General features: G+C 40.8%; 1 protein-coding gene across 2 annotated transcripts in view; it reads left to right on the top strand.

The window, feature by feature from the left end:
* The first annotated feature begins 9,613 nt into the window (after positions 1-9,613).
* The window catches only part of grapa (GRB2 related adaptor protein a), a 34,809-nt gene continuing 20,250 nt past the window's right edge, over positions 9,614-24,172 (top strand). Inside the window, exons 1-3 of one of the 2 annotated variants that reach the window (XM_031756454.2) lie at positions 9,614-10,035; positions 16,786-16,883; positions 17,919-18,038. In XM_031756454.2, the coding sequence (XP_031612314.1) occupies positions 9,958-10,035; positions 16,786-16,883; positions 17,919-18,038 (296 nt within the window). In that variant the 5' untranslated portion in view covers positions 9,614-9,957. Of the gene's footprint in view, positions 10,036-14,490; positions 14,631-16,785; positions 16,884-17,918; positions 18,039-24,172 lie in introns of those variants that run through there. The other variant, XM_039611624.1, reaches the window with a different exon arrangement.

Genomic DNA, 24,172 nt, shown 5'->3' with positions numbered 1-24,172 from the left:
GTACATCTCTGAGATTATTTTTCAGTTCTTAAATATAAGACAATTCAGTCAGATAGATAGTTAACTTTGGGGATAGAAACAAAGTATTGATCCTATCACGCTAGTATCGATCCGATACAGATACCAGCATTGGTATTGATACTGTCGATGTTTGAATCGATCCACCCAGCTCTGCTTTCTAGTAAAGTGCTAAATCTGGCTGGGAGTGCCACCTTTAAAGTTCACTGATGCTTTTGTGTCCTGCTGCTGCATATTCAGTGGAAAGGATAAGCCAATTAAATGAAGCCCAAGCCAAGCTGATTGAGATGTTTTTGGCACTCGCTGCTCTCTGCTTGAGAGAGTGATAAAAAGAGAACAGACTCTTTGTGCGAACAGGTTTTTTAAATTGTGTAATTGGCCTGCTCTAAAGCTATTGCCTGAACAGAACAGAGCAAGTCAGAGTGCGAGAAAAACAAATTGTACTACACACTACTTACTAACTCAAGACCTTTAAGAAGAAGACCTATATTGGTGTTTTTAGAGGAGTATTTCAAGTTGATGATTCATCTTACTAGACTGCCAACATCCACTATATAAAGCAAAGCCCCTCCTGATGCGAGCCTGCTAACAAGAGGATTGTGTACCAAAGAAGGTTTGGTACATGGCAAAAGGAGGACATGATATCTTTGTGTTACTAAAATATACATGATCTAATCCTCATCAGGTCTTAAATCCATAAAGTACAACCTCATGACATATTATACTGTGTCATAAACTAAACTAAGCCAAAATGCAGAAGATACTATGATTCAGTAGCTTGTAGAACCACCTTTAGCAGCAATAACTTGAAGAAATGGTTTTCCTTGTGACTTTATCAGTCATTCACATTGTTGTGGAGGACTTTTGGTCCACTCTTCTTTACAATGTTGCTACAGTTCATTGAAGGTTGTTGGTTTTTGTGTATACACAGCTCTCTTAATGTCCCACTGTAACATATTGATCAGTTTTAGGTTTTCAGTTTTCAGTTTACTGTTGTCCTTGGGAATACTTTGGTATACCAAGGAGTTCATGGTCAAGTTAATGACTGCAAGGTCCTGCAACTGCACAATGAGCCCAAATCATGACCCCTGACAGGTGATACGCAGCATTTGTGTTGTTATGCTGTCTTTGAGGGGAGCGCGGAGGTGTGGTGGTTAGCACTGTCGCCTCACTAGGAGGTCCTGGCTTCAATTCTAGTCTGAAACCTTCTTGTGCCGACTTTAATGTTCTCTCCAAATAGTTCATCTTCACACATGGAGTAAGGTTAATTGCTGATTCTAAACAAACCATAGATCAGAAAGTGAGTGCGAAAGATTGTCTGTCTCGATTTGTTAGCCCTGCCACAGACTGGCGACCCCAGCTACTGTAGAATGGACTTTCAAATTGTTTGGAAATGGCCTTAACTCTTCTCAGATTGGCGGGCAGTAACAAGCTCATAGCTGATGCCTTTTCTTCTCAGGACTGATGGCCACACACAGACCTGAGCGCACCAGACCAGCAAACTGCCAAAACTTCTGCTTGTTATAGACGTGATCACACTTGCTGATGATCAGTTAATGGAGTGCATTTGATTAGCAGCATCTGGCTGCTACTCTCTGAATTCCTATAGAAGTAGTAAGGGTTCATGTTTTTTGCACACTGCCTCTGCATTTTGGCTCAGTTTTGGTTAAATAAATAATGACACGGTGTAATATGTCATTTGTTGTTGTTTATCTGAGGTTGTTTTTACTGAAGTTTAAGATCATATTATTTTAAAACCTCATAATTGAAAGGGGATGTACTTTCTTTTATTTTAACCATGGCTGTATTTCTCCATAATCCAACACAAAGATGCAACAGCTTTGTGCAAAATAGATGTAATTGTGGCAACTGTGGCAAATCCTTTGTTCTTCTGCAACAGGTATCAAAGAGAAGCTTGAAGGTGACATTCATGGTTGGGTGAGAAAGCTACCTCAAGCAGTTATTTTGCAAACAAACAACAAGAAAATGTCACCTTGGCATTTACTATCTCTTCTTATCAGCCAAACTTTGAAAGTTAAACTAAATTCTGATTGGTCAGTCTGTGCAAACAAAAAAGTGAAGTGGCTATGTGTTGAGTATGTGCCCTTTTAAAGTACATGCAGGTCCAGTGTCAGCCAGTAGAGGTCAGGAGCGTCCCACTTTTAAAACAGAGAGTGTGTCTGTAATGTGAGCACACACTAAACTTGGGAGGGCTGTCTAGAACCCCCTGCAGACATGTGTGACCTTTAATATGTAATTACCATATGTGACCCCCCACAAAATCACCCTCCACAAAATAATCACCCTCATTCTCAACACTCATGCCCTATTAGAGACTCTCTGGGCCATTAGCTTGTCTTGCACCATCCATGGTCAGATGCACTGACCCAGCATAGTTTTGCTCATGCAGAATGAGTATTGCAGTCACTAACACATGATTCATTGAGTCTAGATGCCACCATGCGTGACACATGAACAACAGACGTCAGTCAGGTGAAGCTCATGATCATTTGTTGTTAGCAGCTTACCATATCTCACACCAGTATTATATAACCGAGTGGCGTTTATCACACACCAGAAATTCAGCCACCCAATGCGGTAAATCTCAGTTACAAAGGCAAGCAGTGCATGTGAGTCATATTAATTTGAATTTTATTCAGCAGGATGTGCAAACACACAAGGTTCACCTAAGGAAGCTCAAGCATGAATATAACTGGTGCATCACTTTGAGAAGCCTGCAAAACTTATGTAACGTGGAGGAAAAGGAGGAAAGACTGGCAGGAGTCAGTTTTTGGCCTGAAGTGGCGCACTTGGTTCCAGATGGAGCCTAAATCGGCAGAAAGGGGGGGCAGAAAGCATGAAACAGGATAGCGTATAATTTTTGCCACTCCTGCCAGCTTATTAGCTAAATCTTTTCATATGCAAATGGTCGAGTGAGGAGCTCTTGTAGATTATACCTGGAGAAGGAAGGTGAGTGGAAGAAAAACAGCCCCAGCAGTTGTTATTTACACATTTTTAGCATAAAGAACCCACCTGATCAACTCCTCTACTGTGAGAGCGGACTTATTTTCTTTTTAGTAAAAAAACAAAAAACAAACCTTCATTATAAAGGCAACTTTTTAATCCCTATAGTCAGCCTTCCTCAGCTGCAGAGATGCAAATCCATACATGACCTCTTACCAGTTTGACATTTTCTTGACCAGTGTGGCTGAAAAATGCACCTTTTCACCCACCTGTTCACACATTTCTACAGACATATCCTTGTGAAACCACTCCTGCAGACAGAGGTGAATCAGGTTTTCACTCTTACACACCTAACCACTTTAGTTACATGTACCCTTTAAGTCAGAGGGGTCAAACATAAGGCCAGAGGGCCAGAACAACCAGGCATAGTCAAAGCTGGCCTGTTGGGCTGCTTCGGAAAATGTGAAGGAGGGTGTACATTTTGAACTTTTCACTATATTTTCACAGGTTTTGCAGCTTTGTTCTGATGATGAACACCTCCCCAACATATTTAAGTGATAATTAAACAATTAAATGACAGAAAAGTGCCTGTTTTTTTTCACTATCTAATAAAGAAACTTCTAGGTTAAAAAAGATCATTTTCTTCTAAATGAACAAAAACTTTTATATATATATATATATATATTCACAGGACAGTTTGGGGAATGGCATGAGCTTTTTCTGTAATTTTACATATTTATTTCTTACAGTTTAATCCCAAAGAGTCATCCTCACAGATTTAACTACAGCAGCATTTCTTCACCTTATGTAAAAACGGAGAGCCGCTGCTGAAATTACACTTCTTTTTGTTATATTAAAACATCTCATAGATTAAATGTGTGACAGAAAGTGTAGAGTAATGTTGATCCTGGGCAGCAAATGAAGGAGGTAGTTCTCTAATTGGCTTCACAAAACTTTTTTTTTTTTTTTTTTTGGTGAGCTCAGATGCCCTTCCTGCCACATGTTGTTCAGTAAGTGCGTGAGAGAGGAAGCAAGGTAGAGCAAAAAAGCAAGTGAGAGAATGGGAGTGGGGGTGGGGGCTAAGAGAGGAACATAGATTAAAAAGCATCGTGGGGACAATGCAGTACAATATAATGACAGCTATTGGAGGTGGGTGGGTGGGGGAGGTGGCGGTGGTGGGGGATTACAAGCATATAGGTGCAAAAGAAAATTGAGGGTAGGAACGAGCTGTAGACAAATGTGGCCTGAGAATGCACAGATCCTGAGAGGCATTGTTTATTTGTTTCAGGGGAAGTTGAACGATTTTGTGCCCACCTGCTTTTTCCGCCATTGCACACTGACTTCCGCCAGCTAACTCAAACACGCAAACCTGTTCACCCATTTCAAGCCCCCCTGCATTACTGCCCCCGGCAGGATGAAAATGTTGATGAAAATGAAAATGATGAAAATGTCACCCAAGCAGAAAAGCATACTAGGGTTTGGGTTTGCATACTAGGTGCTGCCTATGTTGTGGGTAACACACACACAGTGTACTGCAAGTGTACTGCAAGGCTGTTAAAAATGGCCTATCAGTCACACTGAATGAAGGATTCATCACTGTTAACAGAAAACACATCATTGTGTACGGGCAGCTGATGTTTATGTAAGTTTTAACTTGGTGTTTAAAACATCCGACGCTTTCCTGGAAAAGGACACAGGAAGTGATGTCATTGTGTCAGCTGAGGGGCCTAAACAAAAGAAAAGAGCAGTGAACAGCACAGTGCCTGAGACAAAGAAGAGAACCACCTACGGACACACAAACTCAACCAACAGAAAAAAAAAAATGCAAAAAAAATAAAAAATAGGATCACCCACAACGTTTATGTGATGAGTGAGGCCGGAGAGCTGTACACAGAAACACAGCGGGGTATACCACGCATGAAAATATAGGAAAAAAAATGTCTGGCTGTAGAGTATATCGATCCTTAAATTTTTTAATTCGCTTCCAGCATTTCAAGTCCACAAGACATCATCACACACAGGAAGGAAAAGACTTAAGAACAAGGCTGTTGCTTCGGCCTTAGAGCAGCCGGCCAGTTCCACTTCCTCTCTTTCTCTTCCTCTTCTATTCTTCCATCACCTCACATCTAGCCTTCACATCCCGCACTCCTCCTTCTGGTGGCACAGTCAAGTGACGCAGCTGACCGGGGATTTCCTGGACAGGTCACGCTAAAGAAACAGCTACAACTTCCCTGTTGTTTTATCTCATTGTAGTTAGAGCAGTTTGTATTTTTACTTTGCATTTCCTCTTCTATGTTTTACTCTCTGTCTCTTCTTCTTTCTAAGTCCATCCAGACAATATCTACAGATCATGAAGTGTGGAGGCTCATTTGGGAGGGAGTTTGATTGGCTGCTTGTAGAATGTGGCAAAAAGGACTTTCCAAATAAGACTTTGATTATTAGCGATATCATTATTAGTGATAAACTGGGCAGCACTGTGGCCTTACAGCAAGGTCCTGAGTTCAATTAGACCATCAGGCCGGAGTCTTTCTGTGTTGAGTTAGCATGTTCTCCCCGTGTTTGGGTGGGTTCTCTCCGGGTACTATGGCTTCCTCCCACAGTGTAAAGACATGCAGTTAGTGGGAATAGATTAATTGGAAACTCTAAATTGCCCATAGGTCGTCTGTGTCTATGTGTTAGACAGACTGGAGACTCGTCCAGGGTGTACCCTGCCTCTTGCCCTAAGACAGCTGGGATCGGCTCTAAAAGGATAAGCGGAAGAGGATGGATGGATGGTAATAAACTGGATTTTGTGATTCTAACTGAAACCTGGCTTGATAATACTGCTAACACAGAGCTAGCTGAAACATCGCCAGTAATTATAGCTTTGAACCTTTACACCACACAGGAGAGGCGATCTGGTCACTGTTATATATAAAAACATTTTTAGTTGTAAATCTCTGTCAGTTATCTAAGTTTTGAATATTTATTTTTAGTAAATAATTCGGTATCTCCGGCTGTATTACTCCTTAATAAATGCCAACCGACTAAACTGAGAGGTGGTTTGATGGAAGGAATGAATGAACTTTTTTTCTGAAATTATAAAACAAATTTTATGCATTATTCTTTATTTTAATTCATTTCATATTCACACTGACATCAGCAGCAACTCTGATTCAAAATAGTTCATCAGTTTATTTTAATGTTAATATTTAACAACATGCGATTCGACCCACTTATACTAAAGGTCACATGTTTGATCTAATTGGTTCCAAAGGTCTTGATGTCACAGTGACAAATGTTCTGGCTGTTACTGTCTCGGATCATTTTTGCATATTTCCAGAAGTGTTTTGTTCGTTTGTCAAAACTAACACCAACTGATTTATCAACAGCCGTTGCGTCAGTGCAACTACGTTTAGTTGTGAATTTTCAAAATACACTGTCGTCATGTGATGACATTTCTCAATTTATCGATCATATCGCACCTGTCAGAACAGTTCATGTATGCAGTCTACAGTGAGAAGCTAAACATGGCAAAAAGAGTCTTTGAAATCAATAAAAACACACTTTGTTACTGCAACAGTGAAATAAAATTAGGCAGGCGATCCTATATCTCCCAACTGACTAACAACACTCAGGGTAATTCCACTTCTTTTATTCCCAGCCATTGATAAACTACCCAATGCTTCCAAAACCATACCCTCTGAATTTCTTTCATTAAAGGTAAAAACTTTGATTAATTTATCTAACATTGCCTCACATTCTTACCAAACTACTGCCATGAGGTCAATGTCCAGACAAAATCCTGAAGAAGTCATTTATCAGTTAAAATCTTGAGTTCAATTCTGTGTTTTGTAAACGATGACATTAACTGCTGGATGTCTAGAAACTTTTTAGAGCCGAACAGAGACGAGGCAGAAATACTTGCTGTTGGTCCACAAAGTCTAGAGAGTCTAGAGCAGGGGTAGGCAACTCCAGGCCTCGAGGGCCGGTGTCCTGCAGGTTTTAGATGTGTCCTTGATCCAACACAGATGATTTAAATGGCTTAATGACCTCCTCAACATGTCATGAAGTTCTCTAGAGGCCTGTTAATGAACTAATCATTTGATTCAGGTGTGTTGACCCAGGGTGAGATCTAAAACCTGCAGGACACCGGCCCTCGAGGCCTGGAGTTCGACACCCCTGGTCTAGAGCAAGGCAGGAATCTCAGAACTCTTGTGGACAGTGGTCTCAATTGATAACTGATAATCATACCAATAAGGTCACCAGGACTGCTTTCTACCATAAAAAAACTAAAAGTTAGAACATTCATATTAAGCAGGTTAGACTACTGTAATGCTCTATTAAATCATCAGAAGGAGGACTTCATAATACAAAAGACGGTGAAGATCCTTACAAGTACACAGACACTGTCTACAAGTTCAGTACAAAATTACCTTTAAAATCCTCCTACTAGTTCACAAAGCTCTCAATGGCTTGGCCCCTCAATACATCTCTGACTTGCTCATTGTGTATTGGGTTATACACAATGAGCAATCAGACGTCTCAGGCTATAAGGTTCAGATCTTTTAACTGTCCCCAGAATTAGATCTAAGTGTGCTAAGGGTGCTTTCAATTACTGTTCTCCGGATCTCTGATCCAAGCTGTCTGCTGACCCGAGGTCAATCAAATCTGTGTCTGCATTCAAAAACAGACACAAAACCTTTTTGTTCTTGCAGGCCTGCAGTTAATAACTGTGTGTGTGTATTGACTTATATTTGATTTCTTTGTGAAGTCATTGTAGACTTACAAAGGTTTTTAATGTTTACATCGTTTATGTAACGCACATGAAGTTTACTTGTAATGAAATGCGTTGTGTAAAATAAGATGCCAATTGACTGACAGGCAGTTTTATGGGCTGAGGAGACTTGTTTTTGGTTATTCTATGACAAACTAAGCAGCTAAAAATATCTTGAGTTGATTCCAAGTACTGAACATGCATTTGGTAGATTTTCACTTGAACTCCCAATGTGAGATCCAAAGAAATGTCAATGCAAGTGAAGGAGGCCACTCCTGCACTTGCATAGTGCTCTAAGAGTGACAGTAAAAAGCTTAGGAGTGGCTAAACATGTAATCTCTACACTGGTTATCTCAACCACACAACCCCCCAAAAACCACAAAAGACAACTAACACAGATGATGACAGAATTATTTCCATGGTTACAAAAAACAACTTCACACCAACTAACCAAGCCATCAACACTTTCAGGAAGGTAGCAGTAACATTATCAAGGTCTACAATCAAGAGATGCCTTCATGGATGGAAATACAGAGAGTTTAGAAAGAGTGCAAACCACTGGTTACACTTGAGACCAGGAAGGCCAGATTAGCCTGAAAACATTTTAAAGGGCCTGCACGGTTTAAAAAAAAACTTGGACGCATGAAACCAAGATTTACTTACCGAGAAAAGTCATGATTAAAAGTATTTGTACGGTGGAGCCGGGTCATTATTGTTTACTGATGATGTGACCGCTGATAGAAATAGCAGGATGATCTGTGAAGTGTGCAGAGCTACACTGTCTGCTCATATTCGTCCAAATGCTGCAAAACAAATTAGACAGAGCTTTGCAGTGCAAATGGATAATGACCCAAAGCAAACTGCAATAGCAACCCAAGAGTTTCTCAAGGCAAACAAGTGAACTTTATTAGTAATTAATTACAAAATCATCCTGAAAAGGCAAATCAAGCTGAGATCTCCACAGCCACTGATTCCCAGTGTTTTATTTCCTACAGTGTAGCCCAAAGCATACAGTGTATACAGGGCTTCTGATCCACCACATACGACTCTGAGCCAATCCCTAGAACGGGCCTCCAGAATTAAAAAGCTATTACTTTTAACCGTCCACTATTTCTAGCATCAATCCAGAGAAGTTGCTGGAACAATGAATTTAACTCAGCATGTGACATAAATTGAGACAGATGAAGCTGGCAGCCCGCTGCTGCTGTTAGTCCATAGATGATAAATACCGATGACATGATGTAAAACCTCATAGCTGGTTTTATCATCCATGCTATAATCTTTTTTTTTTCTTTAATAATAAATCTTGAAAAGGTTCACTCAGCTGCCCAGTTATCATTTTTGGCACCGAGGTTGCATCAGACACGCCTTCACTGTCACGCAGATGCTTTGGAAATCTCAACCAAAGCTACTCAAGAATTGAAATGTAGCACACGGTGTGTGTATGGTCACTATGATGAAAGGAAGAGGGTGTCAGGGGAAAACTGATGCTGTAATCTCTCAGCTTGTTGTATGGTATAGTGCGATCGCTCTTTTTTTTCACGTTTGAAATGCCTGACTTGACTGGACCATCCGGAAGTTTTCAGCGTTCACAGATGTTAAATATAGGAACAGCAAACGTGAGCTCACATTTCACTTCAAAGGTGTGAAACTAAAGCTGAATTCGCACGATGACAGAAGTGCAACGACAAACCACACGGAACATAATGGAAAAAGCTGAAGCACACACACACTCACACACACTCCACAGAAGCCACACTGAGTGTGTAAGACAAATATATACACAGGAAGTGCCTCCCACTCCTTTGCCCCTAGTCACTTGCTCTCTCTCTCTCTCTCTCTCTGAATGTTTCTGATGGCAGTGTGTTGCTGAGCAGCAGCCAGTCGTGTTTTTCCCCTCGCTGAGCTCACTCTCTCTCATCCTCTGCTCCGGCTCTCAAACGCTCTGTTGCTCAGCGAACAGACCAGACCTCTCCTCTCCACTTCTTCTTCTCTTCTCCTACCCGTTAAGTCTGCTCTATCCTCTTCTTTTATCTGTTTCTTCCTCACATTTCTTCTTCATCCCTGTCTGCCCCCCTGCCCACTACCACCACCACCCAGGTGCCAGGGACATTAGTGGGGGTCCCGGCGTGTCTTTTTGACTGTGTGTGTGTGTGTGTGTGCGTGTGTGTGTGTGTGTGTGTGTGTTTATGTGAGAGTTTGCCGGTAGTGTTTTCAGCATGGAAGCGGTGGCATTGTACACGTTTCGTGCCACAGAGGGTGATGAGCTCAGTTTCAACAAGGGAGACTTGCTTAAGGTAAGAGAAAGAATTTTTCATCTTTGTCTGTCTGAAGAGTAAAACTGGCTCAGCACCTCTGCCTTCTCTCTCGCTCTGTCTGCCTACACTGTGATAATTACAGCAATTAAAACTTTACTGTCAGAAGCCATTGAAATTGTATTGTCAAGTGCTGCAGGTGCTTCCTAAAGAAAGAATAGTATAAAGAAAGATAAAGTATTAGAAGTGGCTTAAACCTATTTTGGATGATAGCACTCACCTGTATGTGTGGTAATGTGCCAGACAGCAGTGAGTTAGCTTAGCTTACCATAAAGGCAGGAAACAATTGGAAGTAGCTAGTCTGGTTCTTAAAAAGAGCAAAAAGTTACTGATTTTTGTATATTTAATTTGCTAATCTGTACACAAAAGTGTCAAAACAATCATGTAGAGTATGCTAGAGTACTTTTTTGGCTTGAACCAGTGGTTTCCTGGAGCGTCTGCTGACTACAGGGCAAATAGTCCTTAGCTTGTAGAAGTGCCAAATCTGTACTTCCTCAGTGGCCACCAATAAAGTCACTCCCCATCATCTTTAATATTGAAAAGGCTTACTTAACAGCAGAAAAACTCAAGATAAAACATTTTTTTGTCTATGAAGCTAAACACATTTTTGATAACTGTGCAAATTTTCCTTAAGGACTAAAGAAAGTGGTTTGGCTGCTTTGAGAGGTGGACACTAAAATACTGTAGCATGTGTAAAGTCACAGCGCTAGACCTCACAACAGTGTTCTTTCTGCTGTTAGCTAATGATACGGACTATTTATTGTACAAACAGTCCATTGAAGAAGTTTGTGTTTCAGTTTTGTGAGTGAAATATAGATTTTTAGTTATATTTTTATTAATACAAAGGCACTTATGGTATCTGTGTACTGTATAGTCATGTTTGCTAACATTAACTTAGAACTTAGCAGTCCACCCTCTCAACAAATTATAGTTTTTGGTAGTACCACAAAAAAGAAACATGGCAACAGACAAAATGCTTTAAAATGTAGCTTTACAAACTAATGAGCGGTACCACAGGTGGCTGTGTAGTCTAAATCTTTACATTTTAAAATGGGAAGTTGTCATTTTCACATGGCTACATGGCTAACAGGTTCCCGCTATTTTAAATCTTTTTTTCCAAGCTAAGCTAACGTCACAGGCTACAACTTAATATTTACAGTATAAAATGAGAATGCTGAATCTTCTTATCATTCTACAGAAAGCAAATAGGCATATTCAATTCTACTCCTCTAATTTAATTTTGCTCTAGGTTGCGTAACAATCTTGTTTTTTAATCTGCAGCTTTTTATTTGTGTCAAACACCATGCTGAGATAGTTCCGGCACAGCTGGAAATTAGTGTAGTAGAAAATCGTCCCTCTAAGACATCAACAGCAAACCTCAGAATTAAAGAGCCAAGTGCTTCTTTCTAACACTGGCGCTTTGGCACCAGCTGTTTGACACTCAGACGCAGGCAAATCAGGCAAGATGGAAGACACAGTGAGATCAATTTGTCTTCTGAATTTTGTCTCAGTTAACCAGTGGGCGTCGGTGCTGCAGGTCCAACTTTTCTCCCTAGTTAAAGCCTTTATTTTTTCCTTTCACTGGAATATTTCTCTGCTAATTTGAGGTTTTTCTTTGAGGGTGAATTTATCTTTTGTTGCTTAAAGATAGTTGGTGTGCTATTCTTCCTATACTGACTTCATTCCAGCACTAAAATTGAATAAAAAAAGGCCTCCTATTCCTGCTGTTGTACAGCTTTTAAAGTCGTTTGTTAGAAGTCGAGAGTCACTGCATGTTGCAGCTAAGATGCAGTGGCATTTAGTTTCGACACTATGACAAAGATAGTTAGGGCAGTCTTTGATGCGTACTCGTGTTGTCTGGCCACAGTGATGAATTTACAGTAGCTAAAACAGCACCATGACTTAAACCACTGTTGAGTTGGTTTCTTTTATCGTGCAGGGCTAAGCGACTGTCTTGTCTTTGCCAAAAAGCTTTGGTTCACACTCAGGTCAAGCAGTACTTTTAAATAATTCTCCACATTTGTTCGTTTCTGCTTGATGCGCCAGATGGCCTGAGCTTTACAACATCAAGACAATTTGTGCGGAAAAAGAAAAAAGAAACTCTATAATTTAGTTACAAAAATACCAAAGAGATAGTTGCTTTCCTCACAGCTGCTCACTGGTGCTCATTTATTGCCCTTATGCTGCTTTAAAGTCTACTTCTGCTTCTTTTCACACCTTGTTGCCAACGTGAACGCATTGTGCGTTTTCCATGTGGAACTGGATCGATTGGGCTGAGCAGAGTGTTGACTCATAAAGAAGTTATAAAAATAGCTTCATAGAAATTTTTTTTAAAAAAGAAGTGGCTCTGGCATTATGTGTAAAGCTGGGAGACCATACTGCCAAGTTTAACACGAGGGACACAAAAGCCGAGCTTTAGTTCTCCAGATACCGTCACAAAAAATGTAACAACTCTGGCTGGAACTGAAAACCTCCACAGTACCCAGAGAGTACGCACTACATTCTAATCACAGAATGAAATAACTTCATTTCTTTAGAAAATAGTTAACTATCCTTGAAATAAAAATATTGCTGTATTTATTTGCTTCCTTTCTCCAACAGTTTCGTGTGTCTGACCACAGCAGTCAGGTGCGGTCAACCATACCTGACCTGTTTTTAAGCCTCGTTAAGAGCTTTGTGTGCAGTCTTTTCAGTCTACTGCCATGTCAGATGTTCACGTTGTCGGATTTTGTTTGTTTAATGCTCTTTTGTGAAGGGTTAATTATGTAATGAGTAAACTCTCTGGCGTGGTCTGGAAGGAGCTGTTAGTCACAGCTGAATTAACAGGGTCTACCTAGATAATCAGCTATTATTAGTTATATATGCTCTCTCTCTACATATATATATGATAAACACTGTACATGAGCGGTCCCCAACCTTTTTTGCGCCACGGACTGGTTTAATGTCAGACAATATTTTCACGGACCGGCCTTTAAGGTGTCACAGATAAATACAACAAAATAAAACGATACGACCAAGACAAAAACTGTGGTATTTTCTAAATATAATAATAAACGCGAATTCACTGTGTAATTGTGTAACTTTATTAGCAGCGTCCTCCTAAAATGCGCCAACAATATTGAGAGTAACGTCCTCCTCTCTGCCCCTTAGTCCCCTCTGATCGCTATGGTAACGCGTAAATATTTCTTTCAAAATAAGACACACAACTACAACACAGAAAAAGACCGAGTTAACGATAAAAACCCTGAAAACCATAAATTTCACACCCAAGCCTAAACTCTCGTGGCCCGGTACCAAACGACTCACGGACCGGTACCGATCCATGGCCCGGGGGTTGGGGACCGCTGCTGTACATGGCCAACATTCAGTACATTTGTTTACTTACTTAGTAGCTACTAGTGGTGAGCGATAATGCAAATTTTGGTATCCATGTGATACCAAGTAAAGACAGGGCCAGAGTTACTAATACTAATACCGATACTTTTGATTAGTAAAGGCGGCCTTTATGACTTATGAGCTGAACCAAAACACTTACTTTTACTTTCCACAGTCATTAGTTAACCCAACAAAGCACACATTGCAGCATTTCATGTAATTTGAAAGTGGGGTTGTTTGGAGACCTGGGATGTCGATATGCTCGTCTTTTTGTGTCAGCTTCTGTTTAAATGTGCTACAGGCTATAAATAAAATAGGCATGAAAGTCAACTTGCAAAGGCTCAGACATTTTTCATAGTGCATGTTTGCGGTGTGTATTTTCCTTTCCAAAACACAACAACAACAATATGGGCTGCATGTTGAACTTAGAGGATAGAAACAAAGCATTAATCCTATTGCACTGGTATCAGTCCGATATCAGTATCAGCACTGATATTAATACTGTCGATATTTGTATTGATCTGCTAGTTCCTACTGGCGTTGTTGCATTATTCCTAAAATTAAAGTAGCAATCTATGAAATAGAAATAAGGAAAAGTTCTTAAACTGCCAGTGTTACCTTTTAAGAGGCTTTATGAACACAATACATATGACGAAAAAAAAGGTTTGGTTTCTCCACAGAACTCCTGTAGTTACTCGTTATTGTGTGATGATGACAAGCAGGAAAAATTAAATTAACAGGTGAAACTGTACAGGAAGTGGAAACTTTCTGATTGAAATTGCGGTGGGGGGGAAGTTAGTCTCTGAGTCAGAGTGATGCAGAAATGGCTCACTGGGTTTCATGAGAGACAGTCCAGCGTGTTGTTTTAAACTGTGGGAAATATAGGAAGAGGTTGTTTAGGAGGGACACCGAAACCTCCAGCCTCTTGAAAGGGCAAGCTTTCAGCTCGATGAATGACTGACGTTATGAGCAGTAAATCATTTCGTAGCCTGCGACGCATTTAAAAAATGCACGTACAAATGTGCACTGTAGCCATTACACAGAGCTGATGCATGAAATGAAGTTTCTAAAGGCAGAGAGGGGACAGGGCAACTTTTTTTTATTTATTTATTTTTTCTGGCAGATGGGCATTACTGCCCAAGGTGTTCTTCATCACAGTGGCCTTCAAGTCCTTGCTGGCAGGATGTCGCGTGAAACTTGAGGTGAGGGAGGATGTTTTAACTACAGTACATGACACGCGGTACTTTGCTGGGTACAGCCGCTGATCAAACGCAGAGGCAACGTGACGAAAGCCCAAAAAGCGATAAACCCAAGCTGTAAGGGAGATAAGGAAGAAATGTGGCAGTGCGAGGCAGGCGGAGCAAAATAAAAATCATCTTAAAATATCAAAATGACAAGCCATGTCACAGCTGGGTTAGGAGACTGAATGTAAAAAAGATTTTGAAAAAGAGCATGAACAGAGATGAAGCAATGAAAGGGGACGGGATAAAACAGATAAAGTTTAAAGCAGGAACATATCAGGAGTCAAAATAACAGACTGTCCTTTATTACCATCATCATGATGGAGCCCTGACCTTGTTTATTACCTACTGTAGCCAGCAGAAATAAGACATGTTTGGAAGAGTTTTTAAATGACTATCATTCATATCATTAATATCATTTGTGCTTGAATTTCTTTTCATTTTACTTTGCACACCCCGCTATCAGATTACCTGCGAATGCTAATGACGCCAGCTAATGTGAACCTAATAGCAGGCTCTTGTGTGACATTTCAGACTTTCTCAAGGCAAGCAACTAACTATAGTTATGTAAAGTCTTTAAAAAGTCAACTGAAATATTTTCAGTTATGGCTTAATTTCAAGCGATAAAAAACAAAGGTTCAATTCATTTTATTTATGTAATTAATTTCTTTTTAATTACACCAAAGCGGTGTAGCTCTGGATTTTAACTCTTTGCCTCTTTGCTTCTAGAAGCTCTTTTCTGAGCCAAGTGGTTTCTGTCTGTCTGCATTGATACATACTGAGATCAAAACTTGTCACTAAATGTAAAGAGAAAAAAAAAAGTCAAATTACTGATATATAAATGTAATCTTCTCTTGCAAAAAAGCTCATTCCAAGTGTTTCACCTGCACAAGATTTTTCTTTTGGCGTTTCCTGTATTTTTGGTGAGGTGTCTGTGTTTATGGAAAAAGGTTGGTGTCGGTGGGGCCTTTAGGAGCATGAAGAACTGTCTAGAGATAGCGCTGGGTGTTTTGGCTCTGAAACGGGCTGCGAGGGCAGCCTGGCTGCTTGTTGTGACAAGCTGTGTTTCCTTATCTATAGAGTACACGCAGGAGCAGGTAGATGAAACTCAGTGTGAGATTACAACTTCAGATTGTAATGGCAACGCCTGCTGAGAGGCGCTCATCTTTACTCGTCGATATCATGTGAAATTCCACAGTAAATTTATGTATGTTTTATATTAGTCCTCTGGATCCCCCGGAGAATCTGTGCAAGGTAAAACCTGGTGTTGTCATCATTTCCATTACACTACCCACTTTGCTCATGGTGGTACAGCTCTGCTATAAAACACAACCTGATCAACTGACCTGTAAATGTAATAGAAACAAACAAATCACTCAACATTATAACGCATGCATTATATTTTACCCATAATTAGTGTAAACACAGAGTCTCCCTTACACACATGTTTTGTACTCCATAATGTTAATGTTAAAAGCACAATATAGCACTGAGTAGACTGCAGTTATTCTGACATTATACTATAGGGATGAAAATGTGACAGAAAATCTGAATTAATAGGAAAAAAGGTTGTTTTTTTAAAGAAGAATTAAGTTTACAGTATTTATTCTTTTTAATTACTTTGATCTTTTGGGCTTTACTGATGGAAAAAGACACCTATTTTGGGGTGTTAGGAATACATTACATATTAAAGTGCGATTAAGTAAAGGGCAACAAACATTTAACAAATACCACCAAACTTCATTTTTATCTCCGCTACACATCTATGATATATGTTGGTTCCCGCATTCGCCGTGATGACACGCGCAGACCGACTGACTCAAAAGGTGAAAATGAGCCGACAGCATTTCACGTCAGCTGACTCGAGGAAAATCAATTTTGAAGAAATATGTGGATTTGCCGGCCATGGTGAAATCATGAAAGGCTTCATATGGCGTTTAAAACTCTCCCAGTAATCTTTTCAAACTTGTGCGAGTTGAGGGTTGCGGATAGGAGAAGCAGAGAGGCCTGTGAGGAGGCTGATAAAACAGTGTGAGGACAGTAATATCCAGCACCAACGTCATTATGGGCAGCTTTTCATCTCTCTCCGTGTTTTTGTGTGTGCGCTTACTCTCAGATCACCAACATGGAGGATGATCCTAACTGGTACACGGCCGAACTCCACAACCGGAAAGGGTTCGTGCCGAAAAACTACATCAACCTGCGTCCACACGCGTAAGTATGCACACACTCACGCACACATGTGCATCTTTGGCTCATCTGTATAAAGCGTTTCACACATCTACCTACCACCGGTCCATTTAAACATCTCATCAGCGAGGATGTGAGCAGTTTGCTGCCCCGGGCATTTTCTGCTCTGCTTTGGACATCTGCACTCTGGCATAAGGCGGCCTACCCAAAGGGACACACTCGTTCACTAACTTATGTAATCACACATGATACAGCCCTGTGTGTGTGTGTGTGTGTGTGTGTTTACAGTGAAGCTGCTGGTACACCCTGTATCTCCATCAGATGGTCATAGACCAGCTGGTTTGCTGTGACAAACTCTAAACTGACAACACAGACGTTACAGCAGCTCTGGCTCATTAATGAACCCTGATGTACAGCCCAGTTGGAATTGCCTAGTTAAGTCTGTGGACACCCCTGGGAGTGTCTGTTAGGATATGTGTGTCTTTTTTCCTCCAAATTTCTTCGCCTGGCTTTGATTTTTTTTTTTTTAAATCCCTGAAATCTGACTGCATGAAGTTAGCCACGAGGGTCCTAGAGTTTCTCCACCATATTGGATAGATTCTCACTCTTCATGAGTCATCAAACTGACTGTGCTCACAGCCTCCAGGCGAAGCGCACTACTAAGCAAGTGAAAAAAAAAAAGAAAGAGAAAAGAAATGAATAATGACACCTTTACTTCCGCTCCACAGCTGACAACTGAATTGCTGGATTTGTGGGATTTGTGGGATTTGTTTCATGTGCAAACTTAGCAGCGTGTGGAAAATTCACCTCTTTCATTCTCTCTCTCAGCTCTTTGATCCGTGCTTTTGTGAGCTGCTCTCCTCTCAGTTTCTTTCAGAGTTAGCAGATATCCACAAACTCCTTTTCTTAAATTTGAGTGTGTGTGCAAACGTCTGGAGGAGATGCTCAGATCAGGAGAGTTCACCTGCATAAAGCGGTAACACCGGTGACCCCTTTCTTTCTTTGTTTGCTCACTTGCTTTGTTTTGTCTGTTTTTGTTTTTGCTCGTCTGGCCTGCAGCTGGTTCGCCGGTCGCATATCTCGCGGCGTGGCAGAAAGTCGACTCAGACACAGAGAGTGCGGCGCCTTCCTGGTCAGAGAGAGCGAGAGTGCTCCTGGGGAGTTTTCCATGTCTGTCAGGTAGGAGAAAATGACTATAGATTTGCACTATATTCTGCACAGTTGCTTTACTGTCGTGCTCCTCGCAGTGGGATTTCATACACCTCTCTAATCTCATATGTATTTCTTCATATTACCCTGCGTAACTTCTCATTACTGCAGCTGCAGGGTTGCTCCACAGCCATCACTGAAGTTTCATTGCATCTCATCTAATGCCACAGAATTGAATTAGCAGACCTATAAGCACGCACCTCTGAAAAAGCTACATTATTCCCCTGTATCTCTTCATTAATGTATTTTGGATGTGCGCGGGCGAGCGTGCGCGTGCTCGATATATTTGTCATGGTGGCTGGGGATTAGAGAAGCAGGCAGAGAAGGAGGGTTAGAGGATAAGGTATGGGGTGGAGGCTAAGAGGGGTGAGGGGGGGATCTGCGGGCCCTCTGGCCTGATGTGAGTTAATCCTGTCTAGCACACCACGGCATCTGGAGCTGCTGATGGGGCTGATGGGTTGTCTTGTCAGTGCATGGCGGTGAGGGGTGCAGCTGAGACTTGGTGTTGTGCCTTGAGGGGCTGTGTGGATATTGGAGTGTGGGAGGTCTGGAGTCTAAGTTTTGGTGCTGATAAAGGCCAGACCTGGAATGGAGGTTTGGCCCTTCACTGGGGTCCTGCTTAACTCAAGACAGGGGTTAAGAATTAGATCTGGGGATTGTTTTGTGTTTGGCTGTTAAATCGCCTGGGCACAATGTCACTCTCAGTGGATTTGTCTTAGGATAGTCCTTTGGAAGGGAAAGGAAACGAAAAAATTAGGTTGCCTGTGTTTAAAAAAATCTAAAGGAGAAAATTAGACACGAGGGATGGAGGAGAAGCGATATGCTGCGTGTAAAATAGATTTGCCAAGAGGGGACAGAGCGGATTTTGATGCTTCTTGTTTTTTTGTTTTTTTTGGCTGTTTATTGATGTCTTTCTGGCTGTTGTTGCTGGTGTGGCAGCTTGAAAAGTGGGTCAGGTGTTTGTGTGAGTTAGCCAGTGTGCGTGTGTGGTTCTTGTGTGCTGACACCGCTCCTGTCAGAGGAGACGTCAGTAACTGCAGAGACTTCAGTCTCAGCTCAGCTCGGTCCAGCTTTGACGTCAGTCTGTGAAAAATCCCATCCACTTTCACAGCCATGAATGAATCCTAGAAGAGACTTTGCGGCTCTTTTTGTCCAAAAAAAATTCTGGTGGAGACAGAAATCCTCCAAGTTTGATGCACAATAAAATTGGCTAATTAGCAACTTTGTTTTAGGAAGGCAGGGGTCGCAGATCTAAATCTAACTTTAAAACCACTTTAGTCCATGATGAAAATAGTTAAAGTTGCCTATGTAAAGATGTGAATATAAATATTTCCACCGTGTTAATCTCTCTGAAATATTGGTCTTGTGGTAAATAATTCTAACATAAATATATGTGGGTGACCTATTAAAGGAAAAACAAACATAAAGTGGTTAGTTCTTTATCCTCCTCTAATGTGTTGTTCATCTACATCTGTCCCTGTTGTACTTGTTAAATGAGAACAATGTTACTATCTTTGTTCTTGTTTCCGCAAAACAATCAAACAACAAGACACGCATTGCTTTGTTATCAAATATTGCAGTCATTCGAATGTATATCGCAAACAACCGATGTACAATATCCAAAAATGGGATTTATATAGCACCAAATCACAACAATAGTTGCCTCAAAAAGCTTTATATTATAAGGTAAACACCTCACAATAATAGAGAGAAAACCCCAATAAATAAATGGCCCCCTATGAACAAGCACTTGGAGACAGTGGGAAGGAAAAACTCCTTTTTAACAGGAAGAAAAGTCTATATTTAAAAGTATAGAGGCTGACTGTCTCCCAACTGCAAACTAGTAGCTGGCACCACAGAAAAGGGGCCTGAAAGCTGAAGGCTCTGTCTCCCTACTTTTAAATATCCTAGGAACCACAAGAAAGCCTCTGATAGTGCCTTATTGGGGTATTACGGTACTATGAGGTCTTTAAGTTAAGATGGGGCCTGAATATTCAAGACCTTGTACGTGAGGAGGATTTTAAAATCGATTAAAAATCCTGACATCTTCATTAAGCAAACATATCGTGCGAATGACCACCAGATCTGAGTCAAAAGTGAGCCACACTTATACCCATGTCAACCAACAGTAAACCAAACAAATAAACTAAAACTGGGTCAGAGTTAATCTGAAGTGTCAGGGGAAAAAAGTCAAATCTCAGTCTTAAAATATAATAAGGATTTTGACATGAAGGGCTTCAGTAGAAGTGTAAGCAAAAATAGAAAAAACATTAAAAGAATGTGCTGTTAGTCTGATACAGCTAGAGAACTAAAATGGCGCTTAATATAAGATACCAAGTGAATGAAACTGTGCACAAAAGTGTAAAATAGCCACAAATGTGGAACACAAACATCTGCGGAGGGGAATAAAGAACTGACGTGACCTCAACGTCCTGCTCGCTATCGTTCTTCACCATAAAATCAGTCTTAAAAGCGTTTTGTGGCCTAAAATAGGCAATTTAATGACTCCAGCCAAAATGCAGGGGACGTTTTTTAAAACAGTAACTGCTTCAAAATTTCTTTGAACAGGTAAAATATGTGGCAGAAGACTGTAGTTTCAGACTACGCCAGCAAAACTATCCCAGTGGGTTATTTAGTAGCTTATTTTTGGAATATAAAGTGATGCCAAGATAGACTTTAGACACAGAGAGCGAGAAGAGAAATCTATTTTGCCATGCCGGGTGATTTTAGAGTTCTCTTTGACTCAGCAGCAGATGTACCCACAGGATATATTTGGTCTTCTCCTTCAGCGCTACAGTGGCACAACTTAGATCTAATACTTTCAGCAATACCTGATCCAGTTCTATAGTTTGGGTACTTTTTAGATGCTTGCAGAGAGACAACATCACTTTTCTCACTGTCTGGTGGAAAATCTCACTTCCTTTTTCATACTTTTCAACAGCTGCTATAACTGGAAGTCCTACTCCCAAACTCCCTCGAAGTAAAAAAAAGTGTGCGCAGTCACCAAAAGACACTTCAGGAAATTAGTAATTGAAACAAAAATTTGATTGAATGCCTTAGCAAAAGTAGCCACACTTGTCTTGAAGGTGCAGTTCACTTGAAATTTAGTAGACAGGCAGGAGTAGCATTGCGGTTGTGGTTATGAAGGTTTTGTTTAACTTGTTTCCCACATCCAGCAGGTCAACATCACTTCCTTCCTTTTTCTTTTGAAAAGACCTAAATCTGTTCCATTAGATATTTTCTTCCTGCTTGACCCTGTGTTTGTTTAGACTATAATCTGGTGTTGCACGCAGACGCACACATGCACAAAGACACGTACACAGTCGGTTTTCCTGTTGCATCTGTCTCGTATCACCTGGAGGTCATACAAACACCATTTCTTTGATATAACTGTCTGATAGAAGCTCACCAACAACTTGTACACCACATTTGTCTATCCTTGACCAGTGAGTCCACATTCTCAGCCTCAGAACCCCCACCCACCCCACCCAGAAGATGACTCATAGTCTCAAGATAATGATTTGTGAATTGCGTTGTGCTCTGAACAGTAAGGACTGAGGTCTACTGCATGTCTTGTCAAGAGCGATCACGACCCTGAAAAAGGGTCGACTATCTGATTTCACTCGTTGATTTGTGGGCTCGGATGTTTTTGAAGCCTTGAGTTTAGCATTTTAGCAGTCAGCGCTTTGTTTTACTCTAAGGACATTGAAAAACTCGAAATTTTGAATTAGGAAGTTGAAGTTTTCAGAATGTAACTTGAAATTTCAAGTTATATTGTTAAAATTTCAATTTCAAGTTATATTGTTAAAATTTTGAGTTAGTAAGTTGAAAGTTTGAGTTGGCTCTGGTAATCAGGAAGGTCCCTGAAGGACCTCATTTCCACTTGAATGCCTTTTAGCGAATGATAATTCATAAAAGGTGTTCATGTTAAATTGTTGGACAGCTGATGTCTTCCACAATCTACCTCCAGGTGACAAGGTAATGGCATAACTTCACAGAGCCCCTGATTGTCAGATCCAGCTTTACAATTTAGGTATTTGCTCAAAATTGTGACTTATTAACTTGAAACTTGAATTGTAATGGCTTTTTTCTCCACAGTTTTCAGCTAACTGTCCTAGTTTCTCTAGCTTGACTCATCGAAGAGTACATAGAAACAGATGCCTGCGAATTAGTACCAACATATAAACAATATCATAGTAAAATTCAGTTTAATTAAAAACAAAATCTACTTTAAAAAAGTTTAAAAAGCATAGGTTAGATAAAAATGCAGTTCTTCTGTAAAGTTGCTCATTTTTAAGATGGGCATCTATAGTGATTAACTCGCCTTCCGTGGAGACTGTAAATACCATTAACGGTAGATGAAAATTATATAGACAGGGCCACTAGGCAATTTGCCCACTGCTCTACCATTTCAGTGTTGATTCTGTTGTTTTTGACACGGCCTCACGTATCACTGACTCACGCTACACTGACTGATGGCTCATACAGTCAGCTCTGATTCTGGCTGTTCGTTCGGCTTCCTAGTCATCATTTATCATCAGCCTCTTTTCAGGGACATTTCTACAAAGGGAAACCATTAAAGGGAACTGACCCTGTGGGTGATGCTTATTTTACAGCAAGATAATCCACTCAGAGATTTAAGTAACGCAGAGTGGGTTCAGTGTCCTGTGAATGTCATCATTTGGGGGACAATTTCACACTTCGTGAACATCAGGAAAAAAAGTGCTTTAGTTTATTCGATACAATAAAAAAGAGTGTGTCAAAAAATGCCTGCCAAAATGAAGAAGTGACTCAGTAAAGTTATGTAACACGACTCTAAAATATTCATTAGGCCGTAACGTTATTTGGTATACCTGCTACTACTTGGACGAACTCCTTTTGCCTTCAGAAATATCTTCATGGTATCGACTCAACAAGGTGCTGAAAGCATTCCTGAGAGATTTTGGTCCATATTGACGTGACGGGATCAGACATATCCTGCAGATTTTTCCACTGCACGTCCATGATGTGAATATCCTGTTCCACCACATCCTAAAGGTGCTCGTTGGATAGAGGTCTGGTGATTGTGTAGGCCATTTGAATGCAGTGAACTCAGTGAACTGTCATTTTTAAGATGTTTGTTCTTTGGTCATAAAGGGTTGGACATAATTAGCAAAACACTCATGTAGGCTGTGGTATCTCTGGTACACCACCACTACTGTGAACCATCCATACAAGGCAGGATGGACCAAGGTTTTTATGCTGTTTACAACAAATTCTTATCTTGTAATCTGAATGTCGCAGCAGAAACTGAGTCTCATCAGATGAACTTTTTTCCAATTTGCTGTTGCCCAATTTTGGCGAGCCTGTCCAAATTGCAGCCTCAGTTTCCTGTTCTGAGATTACAGCAGTGACACCTGGTACGGTCTTCTGCTGCTCTAGCCCATCTGCCTTAAGTTCAGTGTGTTGTACTGACATGTAATGAGTGGTTATTTGAGTCATCTCAAAGTAGTCTGGTGATTCTCATCTGATCTCTGGAATCTACGGAGCATTTTTACTCAGACAGCTGCTGCTGTAATCCCTCGAGGCTGTGTGGGAAAATCCCAGTAGATTAGCAGTTTCTAAAATACTCAGATCAGTCTGTCATCAACAACCACACCGTGGTTGTCTACTAATCGGAAGGTTAATGGTTCTATCCCCAGCTCTTCTAGTCTGCTTTTAGAAGTGTCCTGAGTTGCCCCCGATGTATCCGTCAGAATGCGAGTGTGTGAATGTAAACACACTTCGACCCAGAAAAGAGTGCTTGTGTGAATGTGTGTGTGAGGTAAGAAAGTGCTTCAGATGCTCAAATAGAGTAGAAAAGCACTATGTAAGTATAAATGGTAAATGGCCTGTATTTATATAGCGCTTTCTAGTCCCTAAGGACCCCAAAGCGCTTTACATATCCAGTCATTCACCCATTCACACACACATTCACACACTGGTGATGGCAAGCTACAGCCACAGCCACCCTGGGGCACACTGACAGAGGCGAGGCTGCCGGACACTGGCGCCACCGGGCCCTCTGACCACCACCAGTAGGCAACGGGTGAAGTGTCTTGCCCAAGGACACAACGACCGAGACT

Source organism: Oreochromis aureus, linkage group 4, assembly GCF_013358895.1.
Source record: "Oreochromis aureus strain Israel breed Guangdong linkage group 4, ZZ_aureus, whole genome shotgun sequence".
Lineage (NCBI taxonomy): Eukaryota > Metazoa > Chordata > Actinopteri > Cichliformes > Cichlidae > Oreochromis > Oreochromis aureus.
This window is presented reverse-complemented; position numbering and strand designations above follow the sequence as displayed.